The sequence below is a fragment of the Bacillus rossius genome, chromosome 3, assembly GCF_032445375.1.
Source record: "Bacillus rossius redtenbacheri isolate Brsri chromosome 3, Brsri_v3, whole genome shotgun sequence".
Classification (NCBI taxonomy): Eukaryota; Metazoa; Arthropoda; class Insecta; order Phasmatodea; family Bacillidae; genus Bacillus; species Bacillus rossius.
In genome coordinates this window covers 25689498-25710097 of record NC_086332.1, presented here as the reverse complement: position 1 = coordinate 25710097, position 20600 = coordinate 25689498, and the positions used below count along the sequence as shown (strand labels likewise).

At 34.3% G+C, this 20600-nt stretch overlaps 1 protein-coding gene across 4 annotated transcripts in view; it reads right to left on the bottom strand.

Annotated features, from left to right (window-relative positions):
• The window catches only part of LOC134530408 (poly(U)-binding-splicing factor half pint), an 89774-nt gene that overhangs the window by 34986 nt on the left and 34188 nt on the right, over positions 1–20600 (bottom strand). For 3 of the 4 annotated variants that reach the window (XM_063365203.1, XM_063365205.1, XM_063365206.1), the window contains exons 4-7: positions 17193–17353; positions 11743–11801; positions 8096–8312; positions 6080–6207 (exon numbers count right to left, since the gene is read on the bottom strand). In XM_063365203.1, the coding sequence (XP_063221273.1) occupies positions 6080–6207; positions 8096–8312; positions 11743–11801; positions 17193–17353 (565 nt within the window). Of the gene's footprint in view, positions 1–6079; positions 6208–8095; positions 8313–11742; positions 11802–11868; positions 11916–17192; positions 17354–20600 lie in introns of all 4 variants that reach the window. The other variant, XM_063365204.1, reaches the window with a different exon arrangement.

Genomic DNA, 20600 nt, shown 5'->3' with positions numbered 1-20600 from the left:
AAGAACTAAAGATTCTTTGTATAATACCATAATTACTACAGAAGCATGATAGCTACCATATTTGCACTATAGTTACCGTAACAACCGAGATGTATATTTACCGTGATTGTAATGTATTATTTATTTATGACATATTAAATTAAAGAACATTATTGAAAAAAAAGAGGATGTTAAACTTTGATATGTAAGGATGGCACATGTTGCTAAGAAATAATGCGATGTGAAAGAATGCAGTACTACTACGAAAAGTGAAAATGGTACTCGTGGATTTTTAGGTTATGGCAGTCTCTTTCGTTTTTCAGTAATATCGGCCGAAAATTAACAAGCGTACTGTATCGGAAGTCGGCAGAAATGCCGATTCAACTAAATATTGGCAAAATCTGTTTCTTCAATACAGCTCTACATTTAATGACATGAGTAAACATATTTCAGACTTCAGGATATTGAAAAAGACTTTAATTTCCATGTAGGTTTTTGTGTGTATGTTTTTTTTGCAAGTGTAAATTGAATGAAGTTAAATGCTTTTATTTTTATTACTTTCAATTGATTAAACTTTAATGACCAGTTACAGATATTTATGACACTAATTTTGAGGTTAAGCAATTTTACTAAAGCATTCCAGCCAAGCAGGTTGCCAGCGAGAGACGCTTCTCTTCTGCTGGAAAAACTATCTCCAATCGTAGAGCTAATTTAACTCCTGAACGTGCAGAACAAATTATTGTTCTGCATGATAGATTAAAGAACATAATTTAATACTCTGTGACAATCTCTCTCAGAATTATTGTGCTGAAAAGTGGAAATGTTGAAACAATGTGAATGTACTTTTCAAACAACATGATTTTTGGTGCTAAGTTTGTTGAAGCTCAGTAAGGACTCCAGAAAAATTGACAAGGATGAAATTTTCCCAAAGATATGTTACATTTACACAAACATATACTTGGTTATGTTAGTTGGATGATATCAGTTACTAATGAACCAATGGAAACAGGTAAGATTCAATGAAAAATGTTATTTTTTTCTAGCAGTGCAAAATGTAAACACACGCTGTAAATAGTTACCCAAAATTAATAAGCCCACTCCATTTTAATACTCTATTCAAACATTATACTAAGTTTAAGATAAAAATAATTTCCCAAAAGTGTAACTGTACCACATACGCTCGAGCTCGGCTGGAAGTAAAATTCTTAGGCTCGCAGACCTCTAGTTATTTATAGAAAAAATCCTAACCGCTAATCTGTACTAAAACTGAAATTTCTCAAGAAAAATTTTTTGTCTTTATATACACTTAGGCTATACCAGAAATGTACCAAACTACATGTGATAAAGTCAAGGGACTTTTAGTGCAAGCAGAATACATCTCACTTACATTAGATATGTGGACATCATCTGTTAAAAGATTCGGGTTTGGGTTCGAGATTCGGCAATTCCAGTCTAGGATTTGAATTAGGATTCGGATTCGAGGAAATCAGGATTCGCCCCATCCCTAATTTAAATCATGCCGAAAATTGTATCAATTTGCAGCTGACGGATTTTATGTATTTGATGCAAAGAAAAAAATATTGATGTGCAAATTTTGCAACTTCCCAACAAGGGTTTATATTAATATTACAATTTTAAATGTGTAAATGTTCAAGTGTTTAAAATAGCATGATGTTTTCAATATTATCTCATAATGAAAGTTAAAATTTAACAGTTAAGTTATTTTCACTTGTCCTGTATCCCCCCCCCCCCCTACATAAATGTACTACGTGTTAAGTGAAACTAATTTTATTTACCGCTTTATTAAAAATTTTGACTTTTCACACCGCTTCTAATGGTTTTTTTTACACCACTCTTACCAGGTTTTTTTACACCGCTTTCACTAGTTTTTTTTGCACCGCTATTGGTAGTTTTTATTTACCATTTTTCAGGGTCCCTAATCATAGATAAATGGATAATCAACAATAGATCCTTATTTTTACGTACCCAGGAATTACGAATTGTTGTGTTGAACCTATTGTTTTCACTTGCACCGCCAATTTCCCAATATTACCTTTAAGCGAAAGCATTTCCCACAATTTATTTTATAACAGCACTGCATTCAATAGCAATATATCAGAAAAGTTTAGTCGGAATATTAAAAGTTGAAAGTGAATGTTGGAAAGATTTTATTTATTTTACGTTAATGCGTGTGGTCACGGCAGCTTTGCTTGTGATTGTAAACGAACAACTAGGGCTGGGCCGATGCCAATCACCGATCACAATAATCGGCCAATTTTAACACATCGGCATCGGTACCGATCTGCAAATTATATACCGATCACCAAACGCTGATCATTACATACTAAATCAAAATTAATAAATACTGAATTAAGCTTACAAATGCAAAGTTGTACGTTTCAAATTTACTTACAAAATAACTAAATAAGGTAGGCCTACAATCACGTATCAACAAAAACACGAATTTACAGTACAGTAGAACCTCGATGATACGTTCCTCTTTCATACATTTTCCCGTGTCACGCCGCTTAATTTTGGTCCCGCCGAAAGTAATATATTTAAAATTGTTTATTTTCCCGGAACATACACTAATAAAAGATTTAATTTCCCGTTTCATATGGTTTTACGAAGCGGAAAAGTCCCAAAATTCACAAATGGTTTGGTTTTATTCCTCCTTATAAACTACGTTTAAATGCTTTTTGAAAAACGTCCATTGTTTACCTTTGCAAACGTAAGAAAATAACTTTACTGCGCCATAGATATGGATAGCATCAGGAAGAGTGTGCACTTCGCTATTAGCATCTATGGCCAGCACCGAAGCGAGACTAGTGGCGCAAACTACCAATGATTATGAAAACAGTGCACACTCTTTACCAAGGCATGGATCTCATATTTTGTGCATTCATTAATCTTTGAACTAATATACCTGTTTGTTATTGTTCCCTTACGATCCGATTGTTTTGTATTCTAAGTTTCTAAATTTAAAATTTTATTAAAAAAATTTCTGTTGCACAAAGTTGTTTGTAAAAACAAAGAAACATTTCTGATATTTTTTTTCTTTGTTTCTAATTTATGCTTCGTGACTTCTTGTCTATTTTAGTGATTCTTTAAAGCACTTATTTTCAAGACCTGTGAAAAGTGTCATATGGGTACTTTGGTTTGTGGGATGGGAAGGTCTAGAAATAGTAGAAATAGGAAATATTTAGTTTACATTATATTATTGTTCATTTTTAAAAACCAATGAACAAATTGTTTTGTCAGAAGTGTTAAATAAAAAATGGTAAGTTATCATAAGGTAACTTTTTCATTAATTTTTTTTTTAGATTTTTATTTTTAACATCAAACAAGCTATATAATTCTTAATTTGTCTGATCAGTGATCTGCAATGATTGGCGCCGATCATCAGCGGAAATGATCAGTATCGGAATGATTGGCAAATTTAGTGATCAGCCCAGCCCTACAAACAACGTTTTTTTACGTGCCATGGTAGTCCATATGGCCATGAACCAAAACAGTGGTGATGTGAACTCAAAAATTAAATTCAGTTTTATATCTTTCCCTTTTAAACTATTACGTATTAGTATGAAATGAGTTTTAAATGTGATTTTTACAAAAATAAACAGCAACATAACCAAATTCCTGAAAATATGGCATCTTCATGCATGTTTGGCAATGCTCATAGTGTATTAGAAATATTTTGGAAAAGCAGTTGACAGCACTAAATTTCCAACATTGCTGTTTTTCTCCGCCATTTATGATATTTGTTTTACGAACGACAAAGTATGTACAGTGAAACCCTGATTATCCGTTTTCCAATGGACCATGAGTAAAAAACGGATAATCCAGGAAATCCTACAATGTGGGAACACACTCTAAAGTTACCAAATGCACAATGTATGTACTATTGCAAAAACTTTAAGTGAATCAGTTAGGTATTTCCATAAACTGACAGCAGCAGCACCCTGTATATACACTATCAATATTGGAAAATTATACTTCCTTAATTTTTTTAAATGAACAAAACAAAATAAACTTCAAATTTGTATGTTTTAAGCAAGTAATTACGTATGTATTATTCAAAATTTAAAAGGTACATACTCACATGTTATAAGATGCACACTTCTTTCTTATTTATAATGCAGAGAAATTATAAGATGAGTTTTTATGCAGCAAAATATTTTTGGTGTTGGTAATCACAAGTTTGTTATGAGTCGATGGAGGAATACCATAGCGCTTTGCCAAATCTACCTGTTTTTCGCCTGGATTTTTTTCAATGGCATTTATAATTTCTAAACGCTCTTTACTGGTTTTAACCTCTTTTGTAGGCCGATAGATATCAATGAACCTTTACAAATTTCACACGTGCATTAGAGTTAAATGCGTAAAGCTAATTTACCGTAAACAAAGAAAATCTCGCGCATATACGGCCGGCCACGGAAACGCTAGGATGAACAATTTTGTCTATGTTTCTCGCAGGATTTCACTGTCGCTAAATAGAAACGTGTTTACGTTGGGCTAGTATGTACAGTATATTGACCACGGTTATATTGTTGTGTTGATTATCGCACAAAGCAAGAACTATCGTGCGAGCGTTAGCTTTCGTCTGTTGTTTTATCGAAGTTGGTGAACCTGTTAGCAACAGCGTCATGCTCACTTTATTCGTTTTCTTTTAGTAATGGCCGCCATATGTAAATATTGGTATTGCGTGTCGTGTAGACACGCGTAAACTGGAATATTTCTCGGGAATTTGAATGTGAAATCGGTAAAAAGCCTGTATAAAGTTCAACCCGTTAAACCGGGTTAAAAAATATTCGTAAACGATGGAAACGGGATATTTTTTAACATTGTTCTTGCGGGATTTTTTCGGGACCACGGACATTGAACAATAAAACCGGGAAATTGTACAATGCGGGAACGAATAAACGAGGTTTCACTGTACAGCTATGACGGAAATCCCACTAGAGAAAATCCGTTATAATTCAGTAAAATCCGGGAATCCGTTTGAGGACCTGAAATCCGTGAAAACGGATAAAATCCGTGAAATTGGCAGGCCTGTGCTATTACTTCAAACTAGTGATGTGCGAGTCTCGGCATCATCGAGAACGAGTCGAGACAGAAATTTTCTCGATCTCGTCTCGAGATAATTTTTTTGGCTCGGAATTTTCGAGAATTTTGTAAACAAGAAATAGTTAGGTAATATAATATATTGAGGCAGCATTTTGTGTTGCGTGTTGAAATAATTAACATATCTTCAACGTTACGTAGATCGAATAAAATAAAATATACTTGTTACGATAGTATACACGATAAATTATTAAAAAGTTAAAAACGAACAACTTCCGTTCACAAGTCACTACATGAAACGGTAAACGTAAACAATGAATTGTGCTGTGGTTATCACATTAAATTACAGAAGAAAATGATTATTTTCCGTTAATAAAACCAACATTAAAGTTAAAAATAAATCATTTTCGGTATCAATATCAAGTATCAACGTCAAACGGTACGGTAAAAAATAAAAATATAAACATGACTGCAGAATTCTTCCGCGATTGCATTTTGTTTTATGGCCTTAGGTTATACACACGGCCAGCAGTATATAACAAGCAACATGATGTTTAAATTGCGGTCCGTATCGATAGTGACATATCGATAGTGGTGAATGTTCAGACTTTCATGATCAAGTACCGTCCATGGCTCAAGGAAACTGTATAGACTATGGAGTCAATAACGTATGTTTACATACGACAGTAGGCAAATAAACTGTTGAGTGTAAAGGTAAAGTTGTAATTGCAATTGTGGATACTTGATAAAATTATTGAATAATTATGTATGTTTGTCAGATTATTGAGTTTTACTTTTTTGGATCATATTATCCTGTTAACTAAAGTACAGATTTCTCGATCTCGACTCGATTCTTGAGAATTTTTAAATTGCTTTCTCGATCTCGTCTCGAATTCAAAAAAGTCTTTCTCGCACATGCCTACTTCAAACAATAACTTCACTGTCCCTATGTCCCCAACAATGTTATGCTCATCAAATCAACACAGACAACTTGATCACGGAAATATACGTGTGACGTAATCCAAAAAGTACTTACCTCTTGATGTCATCCTCCGTCAGGTCAGGGTGAATTGATGCAACATATATACGGTTATACTGCTTTGCCTCCTCGGTTATCTCATCAATGACAGACTGTGCCTGTGGCATGTTGCTGGGGCGGCCAACCTGCAAGGGAGGAACGCCACCCATTACACTGGTTCGGGGCACAAACAGCCCATGCTATAACCCCTCCAAAAAGAAGGGCAAATGAAAGAACAGATGAATCATGGGTAGAGGGACCCAACAAAACGGTGAACCAAAAAAATTCACGGGGAAAAAAACTTAACACAGCGGTCTCATGTTCTTTAATCCAGGAAGGGCAGGGTCTTGCAATGTTACAAATACTATTATGATATTTTTTTCAGTGGCACAGATCTGACTTGCCCCATTATAAGCATTAGTAAATGTATCCATTTTTAATATGAAACGTTAATAGCTTATGGAATGCACTAGGGATGGGCACGTCGAATCTTTGGCACTTCAATTCAGATTCTACCTAGAATCTGAATCTTTGATTCACAAGTTCCGAGTAATCATATCATATAACCATATAAGGAATCATATCACATTTCAAATGGTAGGTCATAAGAACTGACGATAATTTATATGTAAAATATATTCACTAAATTAAAGTGATTCTTGCGACAATTGTCTTATTTCCCAACCAGTAAGCTGACTATGTTTATGCAACTTGCCTAGCACTAATATACAAAACACGTGGTCAATTGTTTGAAAGTTAGATTACAACCGCAATAGCCTATATTTATTCGTAATACTGTACTAACCAAAGTTAGATTTCAGTACTTGCAGGGAAAACATTGTAACCTCATAACTGTATTTCATAAATACAACATTAATGTTACTTTTTTCTCTACTCAAAACGTAAAATAATTTAAATCAGGCTTGCCAACCATGTTATTTATAAATATTTTAGATACTTTTATATAAATATTCTAATTTTAAAAGAAGTTAATTTAAAATTACACTTACGTATGTATAAAATTGTTAATTTAAAGCCTAAGATTTATTGTTTGTCTTAACAAGTTGCTGCACCTGAGTAGACAAATTTTTGTACAAAATGACTGTTTTCATGTTTGTGTTGATGTTTCATTTGCCATGACCATAACATGAGTTATTATTAAATCTATTATGAATTTGAAACACAATAAACATTCACGGACGTAAATCAAGTGAAACTTGACAATCAGAACTGTTCAAGACCATGGCAGGAGAGTGGAATTCCATAAGAACACAAGTATCATAGATTTTGAAGAGTTTAAATTATGTATTTCGCAAATATTTGATGATGTTGAACCACAATGTCTAAATTTATCAACTGTAGTCTAAAAATGATTATTTCAATTTTATGTGCTGATATGGTGTTTGTGACTTTAAAGAAGGGGAAGGGGGGTAAGAGAAAAATCTAATCAATATTTGCAAGCTTTTCAAATTTTAATTTTTTTTTTAATGTATCGCACATTGAACGAACTCTTGCTATGCCTGAAGACCAAATTAATGTAATGTAGGTAAATTGTTTAGTTAAAAAGAACAAAAATTGTTTTAAGAGGAAATATATTTAGGGTTCATATGCTCAGTTTATCAGAAAATATATGTATATTAAGACTTCTTAAGTGTTGTTATTTAGGTTAGCTTTCTTCTATACTTTAAATCAAAAAGAAATTAAACCTGGAATGGAGGGTGTTGGAATCAAAGAAAAGTGGAATTGACCCATCTCTAGAATGCACACATTTCGGGCAGAGTCATTTTAGAGAATGTTTATTATTAGTTTAAATGTACAACAAACGGTACCTTAAGAAAACTGAATGTACTGTTGGAAAATGTAAAAAGGAAGACTAATACAAGGTTTTGCTGGATAGGAAATAATTTATCATGAATGAAAATATAGGTTTTAATTGTATATATTTAATGGTAACATAAAAAATAATGCTAATGTTGAAGAATGGACAGACATAAACTATGTTGTCATGCATGAATAACATGGATAAATAACTTCTACCTTGATGTTCCGCCCACCGATCATAACACCATTCATCTGTTCCAGCGAGAGTTGTGCAGCCTCTGGAATTTCATACTCGACAAAGGCAAATCCTTTATGCTTCTGCATGATGGGGTCCCATGACATGTTGATGGACTTGATGGGACCAAACGGCAGGAATGCCTGGCGAATGGTATCCTCCTTCAGCTCAAAGCTAATGCTGCCCACGTAGACCCTGCAACAGGTGACAATGCGACATATCACTCACATTGACAAGCACAAGGTTCAAATACTACAAAATCAACAAAACACACTTAAGGCACAACCTTACGCACATTATCGAGTTAATGAATTATAAAGTCAATAATTTTTGTTTTAGGGCATTTCCTACAAATGTTTCACTATGTACGTATGTTGCAGCATGACCACTCAGTTTATACTATGTGTTTCTACAGTCAGCTAATTGATTGAACTCCATACAAAAATCTACATCAAGCAAACAAAATTTTTTTTAAATCAAACATGGTGGGTGAAGTTGAGCCTTACAACATTTCTTTTAAAACTATTACAAATACTTTTGAAAAAAAAAAAAAAAAAAAAAAAACTTGAACAATATATGAGGTGTTTTTCAATAAGTGTTACTTCAAATCACCACCATACTTATTACTACCAATTTCTATATAGTTAAATAGTAACATCATTATAAACTATTTACTTATCCTGACCAGCTGTTAAAACAACCCGAGACATTTCTAAGCACTTAATGGATTGATACTACCACACAATTTCACAGTTTAAAAAGGTATCCCATCTAAAGTAACCAACTAGATATATTGTGTTAACTACACATTCTAGAACCAACAGTAAAGTCCTAAGTTAAACAGATGTATTCAAACAATTGTGCAGATTAAAAAAAAAAAAACTATTGATATGCAATTATGTAACAACCAGGTTACAATCAAAATTATCAAAAATATCTATACTTTCCATTAATGGTTCAATATTACCGTAACTGCCAATGTTTGATACATACAGGCCACTTATTAATATTGCTAACCAAGAAGAGATTAACAATAGAATACTTAAAATATCTAGTTGGGCAAACTTCAGATTTTCCACAAATTTTAATAAAGGGAATTATTTTGAAAAACAAATAGCATAAAAATTTAATAAAGAAAAATTAATTACTTTTAATTGTCAAGGAAATGTTTACTCAAATCTTTTAATAAATAAGTTTCATGAAACTTGTTTATCTGAAGAGCACTAAAAATAATTTGAAGAGTAAAAAATGAACAGTGGTGATCTTACGTCAGCACATGTGAGAGACTGAACTGACAAGATACTTTATCATGAACATCTCAGACAAAAATACACACACACATTAAAAAACACTAGAATTAAGACCTTATTTCATTACAGCTGGCTATGAACAACTTTCAAACAAACCCAAAAATAACAAGTTCTATCTTGCTCTACAGAGGCTTTACTGTAAACAAGATAGTCGAAAAATCTCTTTTTTTTTTTTTGGCAGTGCATTAGAAAGAAAATTTAAAAGACTGACCAGTTTCTAACAAAAAAAAAAGTTCATACAACCACCAACAAACTGGTTGAAAACATGAAATAAGGACAATAGATGATAGGACTAATAAAACCTTCTTGCTGTCAGATCTTATCAGCTAACCATCAGCAGCCAGGAACACACAATGTGTGCTCAACCGACCAATCAGGGATGAGAATCATCATGCAGCATAAGGTCGCTTGTATCCCACCAAGACTACCGAGCCAGACTCCTCTACATTAAACAATTCACCCTAAATAAGGTAAAGTAGTGAAAAAGCTGAGGGCCATGTATGAGTGGAAGTGCATGGTATAGAGGATTGAATGGAGACAGTACATAAAAGATGTGTACAATAGTGAAGAGGTAAAAACTCTCCAAAAGAAGGGAAATGTACTGAAAATATACTCGTGAAGGAGAATTTGTGATGAATAGTAAGAAGGTATAGTGAAGGGGGAAGACACAATGAAGAGGAATGTAAAGAGAAAAGATGAAATATGGAGGTAAGAAACAAAACTGCTGGAAAGAAAGGACACAATAACATTGGTGATCATATTCCTTGAGATGGCAGCTGTGTATTAAAAAAGTTAAAAATTGAATGTCACATCCTGCCATAAGAATAAACTGGTGGGTTGTGTTAATTGTACTCATAAAAATAAGAAATCGTAAATAATTTTCACTGCTATGAATAAAGTTATCACCATTTTAATATATAATTGGCAGTAACAACTTAAAGGTTTATTTGAAATTATTATAACATTCAGTTAATCCCCTATGTTCCATTATATTAAAATAAATATAACCCATCTATTTTCACAATCCACGTCAACACCCAGACAAATGTGTCAAGAAATGTCATTTTGATTACTTCTTAATGACACCAAAGTTATAACAGAATGACACACACCACAAATCAAGGATAGTAAAATATTATATCAATCGCATAATGCAAAGCATCATCCGTCTGAAGAAACAGCATAAGTCAGGACAGTCAGACCACAATTTGAACCCAGAACTTCCAAAATGCTAGTCAAGTATCTTCCTTATGACAACTCATTCCAAGTGAAACAACACTGAACAAGATGATAGTGTACCAGGACTTGCTATATGTTTAACAGTTGCACGTGCAAGAAGACAACTTTAAAATCAAATGAAAAATAATTATATTCTTATTGAATTTCTGTTATCATATGTAATAAGTGAAATCTTTTTTTGTATATCTAGTAAAAAAAATAACATGAAATGCAGGAAAGCATTAAAAGAAGAAAATTCAATTTGTATAAGAATGATGAGACCACAGAAAAGAAGTGCAGAAAATGTAAATAATTATGAATGTACAAAACAGGTGCCAAGTGTTAATTTTTGTTACATTGCTGTTTGTCTACAAAACACATATAGTGAAATTAATATTCCCATCTCTAGAAATCCTTCAAAATAAAATGCATGGATAAATATGTTCCTTATTTGAGAGAAGACAAAGTAAGACGACATACCAAAGTTTAACATATTCTACGACATTACCTGTTATTTTTATATTCTCAAAGCTAATTACTTCCCACCCCTTGTATATCATAACCTCCCCCCTTTCCCATACAGCAGCTATCTTGCCCATTTATGATGGATCATGGACATGGCAAACTTATTTTAAAACACATTAAGAAGAAATAAACAGTTAGTTGCAGCTGTAACTCAAATATTATTTTAGGGATCAAATTTAAGGATTCCAAAAATTCAACCATCAACTTTTAAAACCTACCAAAAAACTTGTTAAAATTTAAATGTTCTGTTCTACACTATTTTTACTACTTTTATTGAAATGTTAGCATGTTAGAAAGGAGTACATTGCACCTGAACTACTGGCCTATTGCTATAATTGTTGAGCAGTGGGCTGCATTACAAGGTTGTGTTTGTGTCAGGAAGACCACTACAATCAAATAGTTGCAACACAGCATGGACTAACTGCAACCTTGCTGAAACACCAGCTCTGCGAACCTGGAACAAGTAGCGGATGTGGAGCCAAGAGGCAGGCTGAAGAACGCCCTAGCGACAACCTTACATGGTAAAAGGTGTAGCAAACATGCAGTGAGGCAAGAGCGCCGGCTGACTTTACCTGCACATCAGCGCCAGGGCTTGTTGCCTCTGAACTTGGCTCCTCTGACTAGCCATTTGCTGCAACAAATCAAACAAGTCATGTCATGGCATACACGGGGGAGGGGTGCGCTCAAGCAACACTAACCTGCACATCAGAGCTAGCACCTGGAAACGCTCGAACGCCTTAGCTTTCTGGGGGCAGAAAGTCAAATACACTGCAATCAGCAAAAACACTTCACAAAATCTAGTGTCTCCAACAAGTGTATCCCAACACTGGCAACATAATCATACAACTTTCCTTTTATATGCTACCAACTACTACTACTCACAATTCACAGTTACTAGCAGTACTTAATAAAAACTAATGTTCTGGATCTTGCAATAACTAGAAACACAATACCTGGTTACCAATGGACATGAAACCAGCACATGACAGTACACAATTATGTTCTCAGCTTTGGGACACTTATCAATACTTATGATCAAATAAATACTTGTCAATAACAGTGCTCCCTCTAGTTCACTGAAAATCACAACAGCATGGCATGATTTATGCCTAGACAAATCTGTCATGTACAACTATATACCTTATAAAGCATAAGAGGTCACTATGAAATGATACAAAAAATTATGCAAACTACTTAAACAATATAAGTATTCACAAAAAATGCCGAAAAACCAGACATTGAACAAAATAAAACAAATTGTTGTAAATATATACATATAGAGGGAACACTATTATTAAAAAAATACTGCAAACATATCATGCATACTTTATAATTGTGAAAAAATTTCCAACATTTGGAAAAAAAAATCCAATTAATTTGACCAAACACATGAAAAATTATATGCTGTTAAGTTGACAGAACACACATATATAGCAAAAACTATATTAGTGCTAATGACAAAAAATTTCTCTCATGATTCAAGAAACAATGTTTCATTAATTAGGCAAGCTTACTTATTATTAAACAGTTTTCAAACTTTAGGTAAAATAAACTATATACTTGTACTAAAAATATATTTGCACAGCCAAAACAATACTTTCACTGTTTATGTCAATCCAGTCTGACAAGCCATCTGAAAATAGAATATGCACAAACTCAATTTCACAAACCCAACTTTTAGGTTTGTCATACTGTATTGTTTTGGTGAATACCATGGCTAGAGAGTAGAATAATATAAATAAGGATTAAAATTAAATATGTAAATTAATAACTTTCAAATTTATAAATAAAAATAAAGTTAATCTAACTACAGAATATAACTTGTGCACATAAAAAATTATAATGAATTCAAAATCAAATAATATACTGGGGCATGCATTATTCACTTTTGGCATTAAAAGTATTTTTCATGAAAAAATATCATAGACATTTTGGTTTCAGAGCATTCACAACAGTAGTAAGAGATTTTTTGGGGATAGTTCCTGTTTAATCCATAGTCTATATAAATTTTTTTAAATAAAAAGCAAAAATGAACCTTTTGTATAAATTATTAGAAATACATACTTTAAGTGTTTTTTGCATTGTATTTATGTTTTAGACTTCTTGCACCACTTTTGGTTAATTTTATTTACTGGTTTGCAGCGGGGGGGAGGGTTGAGAATGGTCCCTACCTATCCCTAACTGCAATACAGAGTGTAACAAGAAGAAAAAAATAAAGGGTTCTATTACCCTTATTTAAGGCGCAGTAAGGTTTTGAAGTAAATCCAAAGTTACCAAAAATAACATTTTATTATAGACGAAACAGGTATATATATATATAAAAGTACAATTTTAGATAAAGGACATAAATAGTAACAATACTGATGATAATAAGCTGCACACACTAGCTCAATATACCAATTGGGCTGTAGTAACAATTCCGTGCATAATAAATTTTCATGAGTCAATTTGGCACATGGCCACAAACATAGAATTCTTTGCATTATACATTTTTGTATATTTGTATATTTCAATCGCCTTAAATCTTTTACTTAAGTGTTTACAATATGATAACGTGGTTTTCGTGATTCATTTCCGATATTTTCATAGTCCAATAAATTTGCAATCAACTGCATTTACACGTGAAATCTTACTGCTAATAAAGAGGGTATGAGATACAAATAATTTACATAATACGCAGTTTAGATTACGAGCATAACATTCGTATAAAACATAAGATAATAATCTGCTGAAATAATAGTGCAGAAAAAATCAAATACACACAACTTTATCCAATAGGACGAACGTTACTTGCGCAAGACCTCTGAACTGTATTAAACAGATGGCTATTCATGACTAACATGATATAAGGTACAACGTATTCTTTCAGCTTACGTCATTATATTCTTATACCTATCGTGATTTTAGGAAATAACGACATAGCATATATATAAATATCGATTTCAGAGCAATACAAATTTAAATGGGCCAAACGCCCGTTCTACAACTCTATCATTAAACCTACTACTGACTTGAAATATATCAGACGTCTGCACGGAAGTACGTCGGGCAGTGACGTGAATGAAGCTACAATCATAAGCAAGGAAACACGAACTCTGGCGCATCTACAACCGACAAGAGTTTGATGTAAGTAAGCCTTACTGAGCGCGACGCGAGTGCCATAAAAGAGAGAAATTCAAACAACTAGTATTCAAGTTTGCACTAAATAACAACGAAGCGATACGGTAGGTAACCATAACATAACTGAACCTACTACCATCTGACCGCATACGGACATAATAACCTTCCGAAACGTAACGATGGCGAGCGAGACCCCATCGATATTACCACTAGCATAGATTCACCGTGTTTAAGCCTAACATCGCCTAATGCCCGACGGACTGTCGATCACTCCGAAGAGCAAGCAGACAGTGGCAAAACATGCAAAATCTGGAGTTTATATAGGCCTCTGAAACTACGCCACTAGGCGCGCTAAAATCGCGGCGGGGATGCAGGGAGTAGATGGGAGTGGGGATGGAGGGAGGGAAGGAGACTATAGGGTGGAGGGGGAAAAGGGGAGGAAGACAATGGGAGCGCTACCTATACCGACCGACAGTGTAGCCAACTGCTACAGGTTTTAGGTGGCAACCAAAATAATTACCCCAAAAATTAATCTTGTGATGTTCACCAAATCAAGGCACTATCAGAACATAGTGTTTTATCACATAATTATCGCACGCACATAATCACCACACCGTTATTTTAGGACATCAAAATTTGGAGAAAATAAATTCTCGTAAAAACGTTGCATGATGTTTTTGGCCCCACTGTTGAGATTCCGAGCGCTTTGTGTACATAGTTTTTCCATGTAAAACAATGTATTTTAAAGTTGAAATCTAATATTCATTCAAATATTACCACTTACTTATTTAACAGAAATTCGAAATGGTCTGATGTGTAAATTTTCTTTTAAAGACTTCTTAAATGTTAACTCCTGTATAGGTTCATCTTTGTCGCCGCTGAGTACCGCTTATAAAAATGCACCCATGGCTAGTTAGCATCATTCATGTTTGGTTATGTTGATTCCTGTATAGAGCGCGTGCACATAGTCGAATATCAACATCGATAGCTTGCCGATAGTATGCAATGTGCGCGCTCTGTCTTTTGCCGAGTTAACAACATTTGATAGCCCACACTCTTTCGTGATTAAGTATGTACAACAATGATAGTTATGTGTTAACTCCGGCTCACGTTCGGGCCACAGTTATCATTTTTCTATTTAAAGTTGAACAAAATGTTTTTGTTGTATGGCTTATTAATTTAAATTGTTTGGCATGCTTTTGTACACTCAACTTTCCATGAATACGCACTTTATGAATAACTTCACCTGACAAAAAATGCTTTTTAGCATAAAAATCACACCACTACTTTACAAACTTGATTTTAGTATAAAATGTGTTACAATTATGCAATAAAACACTGTATAACCACTGTACAAGACTTTAAAAATGCTGTGTAAAACCATAATAGTTTCAGAAAAAACTCAATGAGGGGTAAAAAATTATCACGAAAACAATGATATAAGCAACACTTCACAGGCTTGCCATGTTAGAGCAATCTGAAAATAAAGCTACGCTTGTAATATAGCATGGATCTTGAACCTGATATTTTTCTACAGATCCTTTCCAAACATGTGCTTGAGCAGTATGCTACTCCAGAACCCTTATGACTATGGTTGCACTTCACACACATTTAGTTTGTATCTTTTGATTTATAAAGGGGATTGGGGAACATAACATCAACCTATGGTGCTTGTGGTAGGACTTGCAGACCCACCAGGAGAAGCAGGCAGTGGGTGCACACACTGCTGGGTGCCAATGAGTAATTCATTAAAAATGGCATTTTTAAAATACTGTTTAGTATTTTAAAAGCACTAAAAAAGTTTATATTATAGCAGCAATGCTGAAAGATGTCGAACAAATAAAAAATAACAAAATACTATTAGTTGGACATTCAAGTATTCTGGGTAGAAGACTTGAAGATATAGGAAGAAAATATACACCGTTCTTGTCTATAGAAACGTGTTTTACAAATTTTGGTTATTACTGAATTTTATTACAACTAAAAATTAAGGGGGTGAGCCAAACCATGAATTTGTCTCACACTCCTGAAAACCTTGAAACATTAACAATATCTGTTTTGTAATGAAATTGTAGGGGAGCCACAAAGTAGCTAACATTTTTCAGCATTCAAGACAAGGATTCCAAACAAGTTTCAAAAAAAGTCCTTTTTTTACAGTATACATACCCAAATTTGCCTTATCAAATTCCACATAAACATTTTTAGATTCCATGTTAAAACAATAATATAAAAGAAAAATTAATATACAATAAGTACATTAAGTACATTGTCATTTAAACAAATAGCAATATATTGCTCTATAGAGAAAAAAAAACCACAGAATATTGTTGGTCTTTAAAACTATCTCTTCATCATATCCCCATGATTCAGAACTTTACTTCAAATGATCATTTTGAAAATGTACTCGTGAAATTGAAAATTTACCTGCTAGGAAACAAGAAAAACTGTACTGAAATCGACACTGACAGTAACAATAAACTCTGAGAAAATCAAAATGCCAGTAGCAATATGATGTTACCTGGTGGCCGAGGTGAACACCCGGAATCCACCAAAAAAATATCCGAGTGTAAGTGGCTCGATATATATCGGATTACATAATTTGCCGAACCATAACATTTCGGATTTGACCTTTCACTGCACGTACATGCAATTTAACCATTTCCAGAAATTTCCTTGGTTAATGAGTTTAAGTTAAGTCCTTCGAAAACTTCGCAACAGGTTTTTAACATATTAAACTGTAAAAAACAATTTTAACTTTTACAAGAAAAGGTACCACTTTCTACTTGGTCAATAGTTCCTTGCTGGAAGTAGTGAAGTAAGTAAGAGAACAGAACCAACACAGCTGGAGCAGGCAGACCGCAGACACGGCAGCAGTACTGAAAGGGTGCCTGTCGGCACTCACCAGCTGCTGGTGGGCTAGAGTCTGCTTCATGAGAACCATCTTGATGCTCTGCTCCATGGCATACTTCTTAGCCCGTGTCACCGCCTCCTGCTGATCCGAACTCAACTTTGGTAACCCCGCACCCAGCAGTCCTGGGATGGTTAGGTTCCTCGCCCCTGGACCTGTCACATGTGCCGGAGTCCAACATACATTCACCTCAAGAGAAGCTCTGCATTTATTGATTGTATAAGGTTTTACACCTAATGGTTGTGCAATGGACTCGAAATGACTTACTTGGGTGACAACTCACGAGCTCAAGAAAACAAGTGACGGCAAGGTGTGGAATCAAATCCAAAACCATCTCCTAAACAGCATGATGTGTTAACAATCATGGCCAACAAAATTGTTAACCACCACATGACACATAATGGCTAGCATTTGAAAAATTATTTACCGGTGCTATTATTGTCAGTGTTTCTAGACACCTATACTGAACTGGTATAGTCATGCATCCTCACTATAATAGATTAATGGCCCACCTAGCCAGGTGTGTATTTGTGTTAGTGAGGCTGGATAATAAGCGACATTCGCTGGTGCCTCTGGCACGATATGGCTTATAAGCGAAAGGCTGTGGAATGACGCGCAGTCTTCTCATCAAGCACAGAGCAATTGTAAGATTAGAACGGTGACCATAACATAATTTAATGAAGAAATAAAGACAAAAATGTTATGCATGGCCCTTGAGTGTTTTCAAGATCTGTACCAGAAGTTTTACGTCTAGAAATTTTTTCTGAACTATGCATTGCAGCCCTTTCAGGGTGGCTACAGATACTCTGCCGAAAAATTCCCTGACATTTCCCCGAAATTTCCAACTGTTAAAATACTTTGTTGTGACGTAACTTAAACATTTCCCCTAGAATTTCTTTCAATGCAAATTGTATCCAAACAGTAAATTACCAACCTCATTTATTATATTGCACTTTAAATTAAATGAAAACATTACTCAACAAAAGTTGGTGTTTCTTGCTGGTGATATGACTTCTTACGGCTCGTTTACCCATGTTACTTAGACTGAATTTTGTATGGCAAAAAGTACATATGGCAGAGTATTAATCCCCGGACGATTCTCTAAGCCAGTTCTTGAAGTCTGGATCTAAAAGCCATGATTCGTTAAATGCTGTTTTTCTGAATTTCGACATGGCAACTAAGTGGTGGTTAAGTTTGAAAAATTAAAAATATTAAACCATAACTCAAATTCCTGACGATTTTTAAAACTTATATTAGATTTTACGTGTTTCAAATAGTCTTCTATTGAATTAACATTAATGCATTACTATGGTCGACGTTCATAACACAGAAACACTCTTGATGATGAGAAATCGCAGTTATCACTCACAAAGGCATATCGAATGGCAAACTTGCATGATGGCACTTCAAAACAGCTAATAAATAAATAAAACCAGTTGTTTATGTTCACACTTCAGACAAAAATTCCACGATGTTATTCACGGAAAACTACATCCTACTAGTCAACATGCACGCACGGCACACGCGTGCATGGCTAAGACAATTGTTTTCGAACAATCGAACTGTCCGTCCGCCATTACGTTGATGACGTGCTCGGCACTCACTGGACGCAGCTCGACGCGAAAACTAAAATGTACATCAAGTTCTGTCCCTGCCCGAACACGCCCGAATATTCACCTTCGGCCAACCTCGGGTTTATTTTTATATATATTTATATTTCTCTGTTTATTTTAATGTAGCTATACTAACCTAACTAACCGCCCATAGTGTTTTAGAGTGTTTTAATGTAGCTAACCTAACCGACCACTTTTAATATTTGAATTCATTTTTCCTGCTCAAAAATAAAACAAATCCCGAGGTTGGCTGAAGGTGAATATTCGGGCGTGTTCGGGCAGGGACAGAACTTGATGTACATCTTAGGCTTCTCCAGCTCGACACGGTCCGGCTGCGGCGCAGTCAAGAAGCTTGAGGATGTCGGCACGGTCCGGTGGGCCAGCATCAAATGCAAGCACGCGCCCTGAATTTTCGCGGTTTTTTTTAAGGGGAAAAAATGTGGGAGTAAAATTGGTAGATACAATTTTAATGTGGTTGAAATAAAATAAAATGCATTAAAATAGTGTATAAAAATGAGAAATCGCAATAATACTTTACAACAAAAAATTTCCTGCACCTTGGCCAGAATTCCCTGACATTTCCCTGTTCTCCCTGACATACTAAATTTCCCTGACTTTTCCCGGTTTTCCCGGTATTCCCGGTCTGTAGCCACCCTGCCTTTGCACTTTCCTAAAAATATATAAACATAAGAAAAAAGAATTACTCACCTGCCCTCAGTGTATCCTTAAAAACTATTCATAAACATACACCAATCAAATATCTTCAGCAGGTTTCAAACTGTATGGATTTTCCTGAAGCTCTGCACACCATATGTGCGCCTAGATAAGCAGAGCTCTTAATTAGTGACAATATATATTTTTGATTATGGTCCTTAAATTTTTTTAGATAATGTTCATAGGTGTCAAAATTTTTAGACAAGCAAGATGATTTTTAGGGTTCAAATTATCATAGGTAGAAAAGTTACCATCAGACTACTGCCTTCCACCTCTACTGAGCATGATTAATTCAAATCAAATATGGAAACTGATTTCATTTTATTACCTTCTTAATAAAAAAAAAAAGCAATAATATTCTTGTGAAAAAGTTCACTGCACTCACTTGCGAAATAGTAGCAGAGAGAAAGTTCGTGTGAGATGTTTGCACATATGTACTTACATGAAAAATTAGAAACTCTACATATGTACACAGGTTATGTGAGTAATTGAATGGAATCATGGAGTACGTGTTTTTACTTTTAAACATACATATGCTATAGTTGGGTTGTGAATACAGCCTATGCTTGTGACCCCTAGATATTCTTTTTGTTTAACAGATCCATCAAGTCTGGTGCTGAAACTGCCCTCTCTTGAAAAACTGCTGAACTTTCAGGAAGAGATACTTTCACCTGAGATGGCCATGTTGAACTGATAATGCATTAGAAAGTAGAAACTAAATAACTTATTTAAGTTTTCACATAGTTATTAGTGCAAAAACTTGAAGATTATGAGCATCTATATAGTAGACAACATTATTCCACACAGGATTTTGCAAACCGATACTTACACATACTTGCCAACTTTTGAAATCCCAAATCCGGAATAAAAAACAAATGGTTAATTTTGGCATAAATCAAACAATATAGTTTGGTCACTCTATGATTTAACCTGGAAATTACTAAATATGGTACATTTTATACTCACTACCAAAGTCAAAATATTTTCTGAAAAACAAAATATAGCTAGGATAATTGCACCTGAAAAATCTGCATTTTAAATTTCATAGTTCACACACTTTAAAGTAGGTACTTTA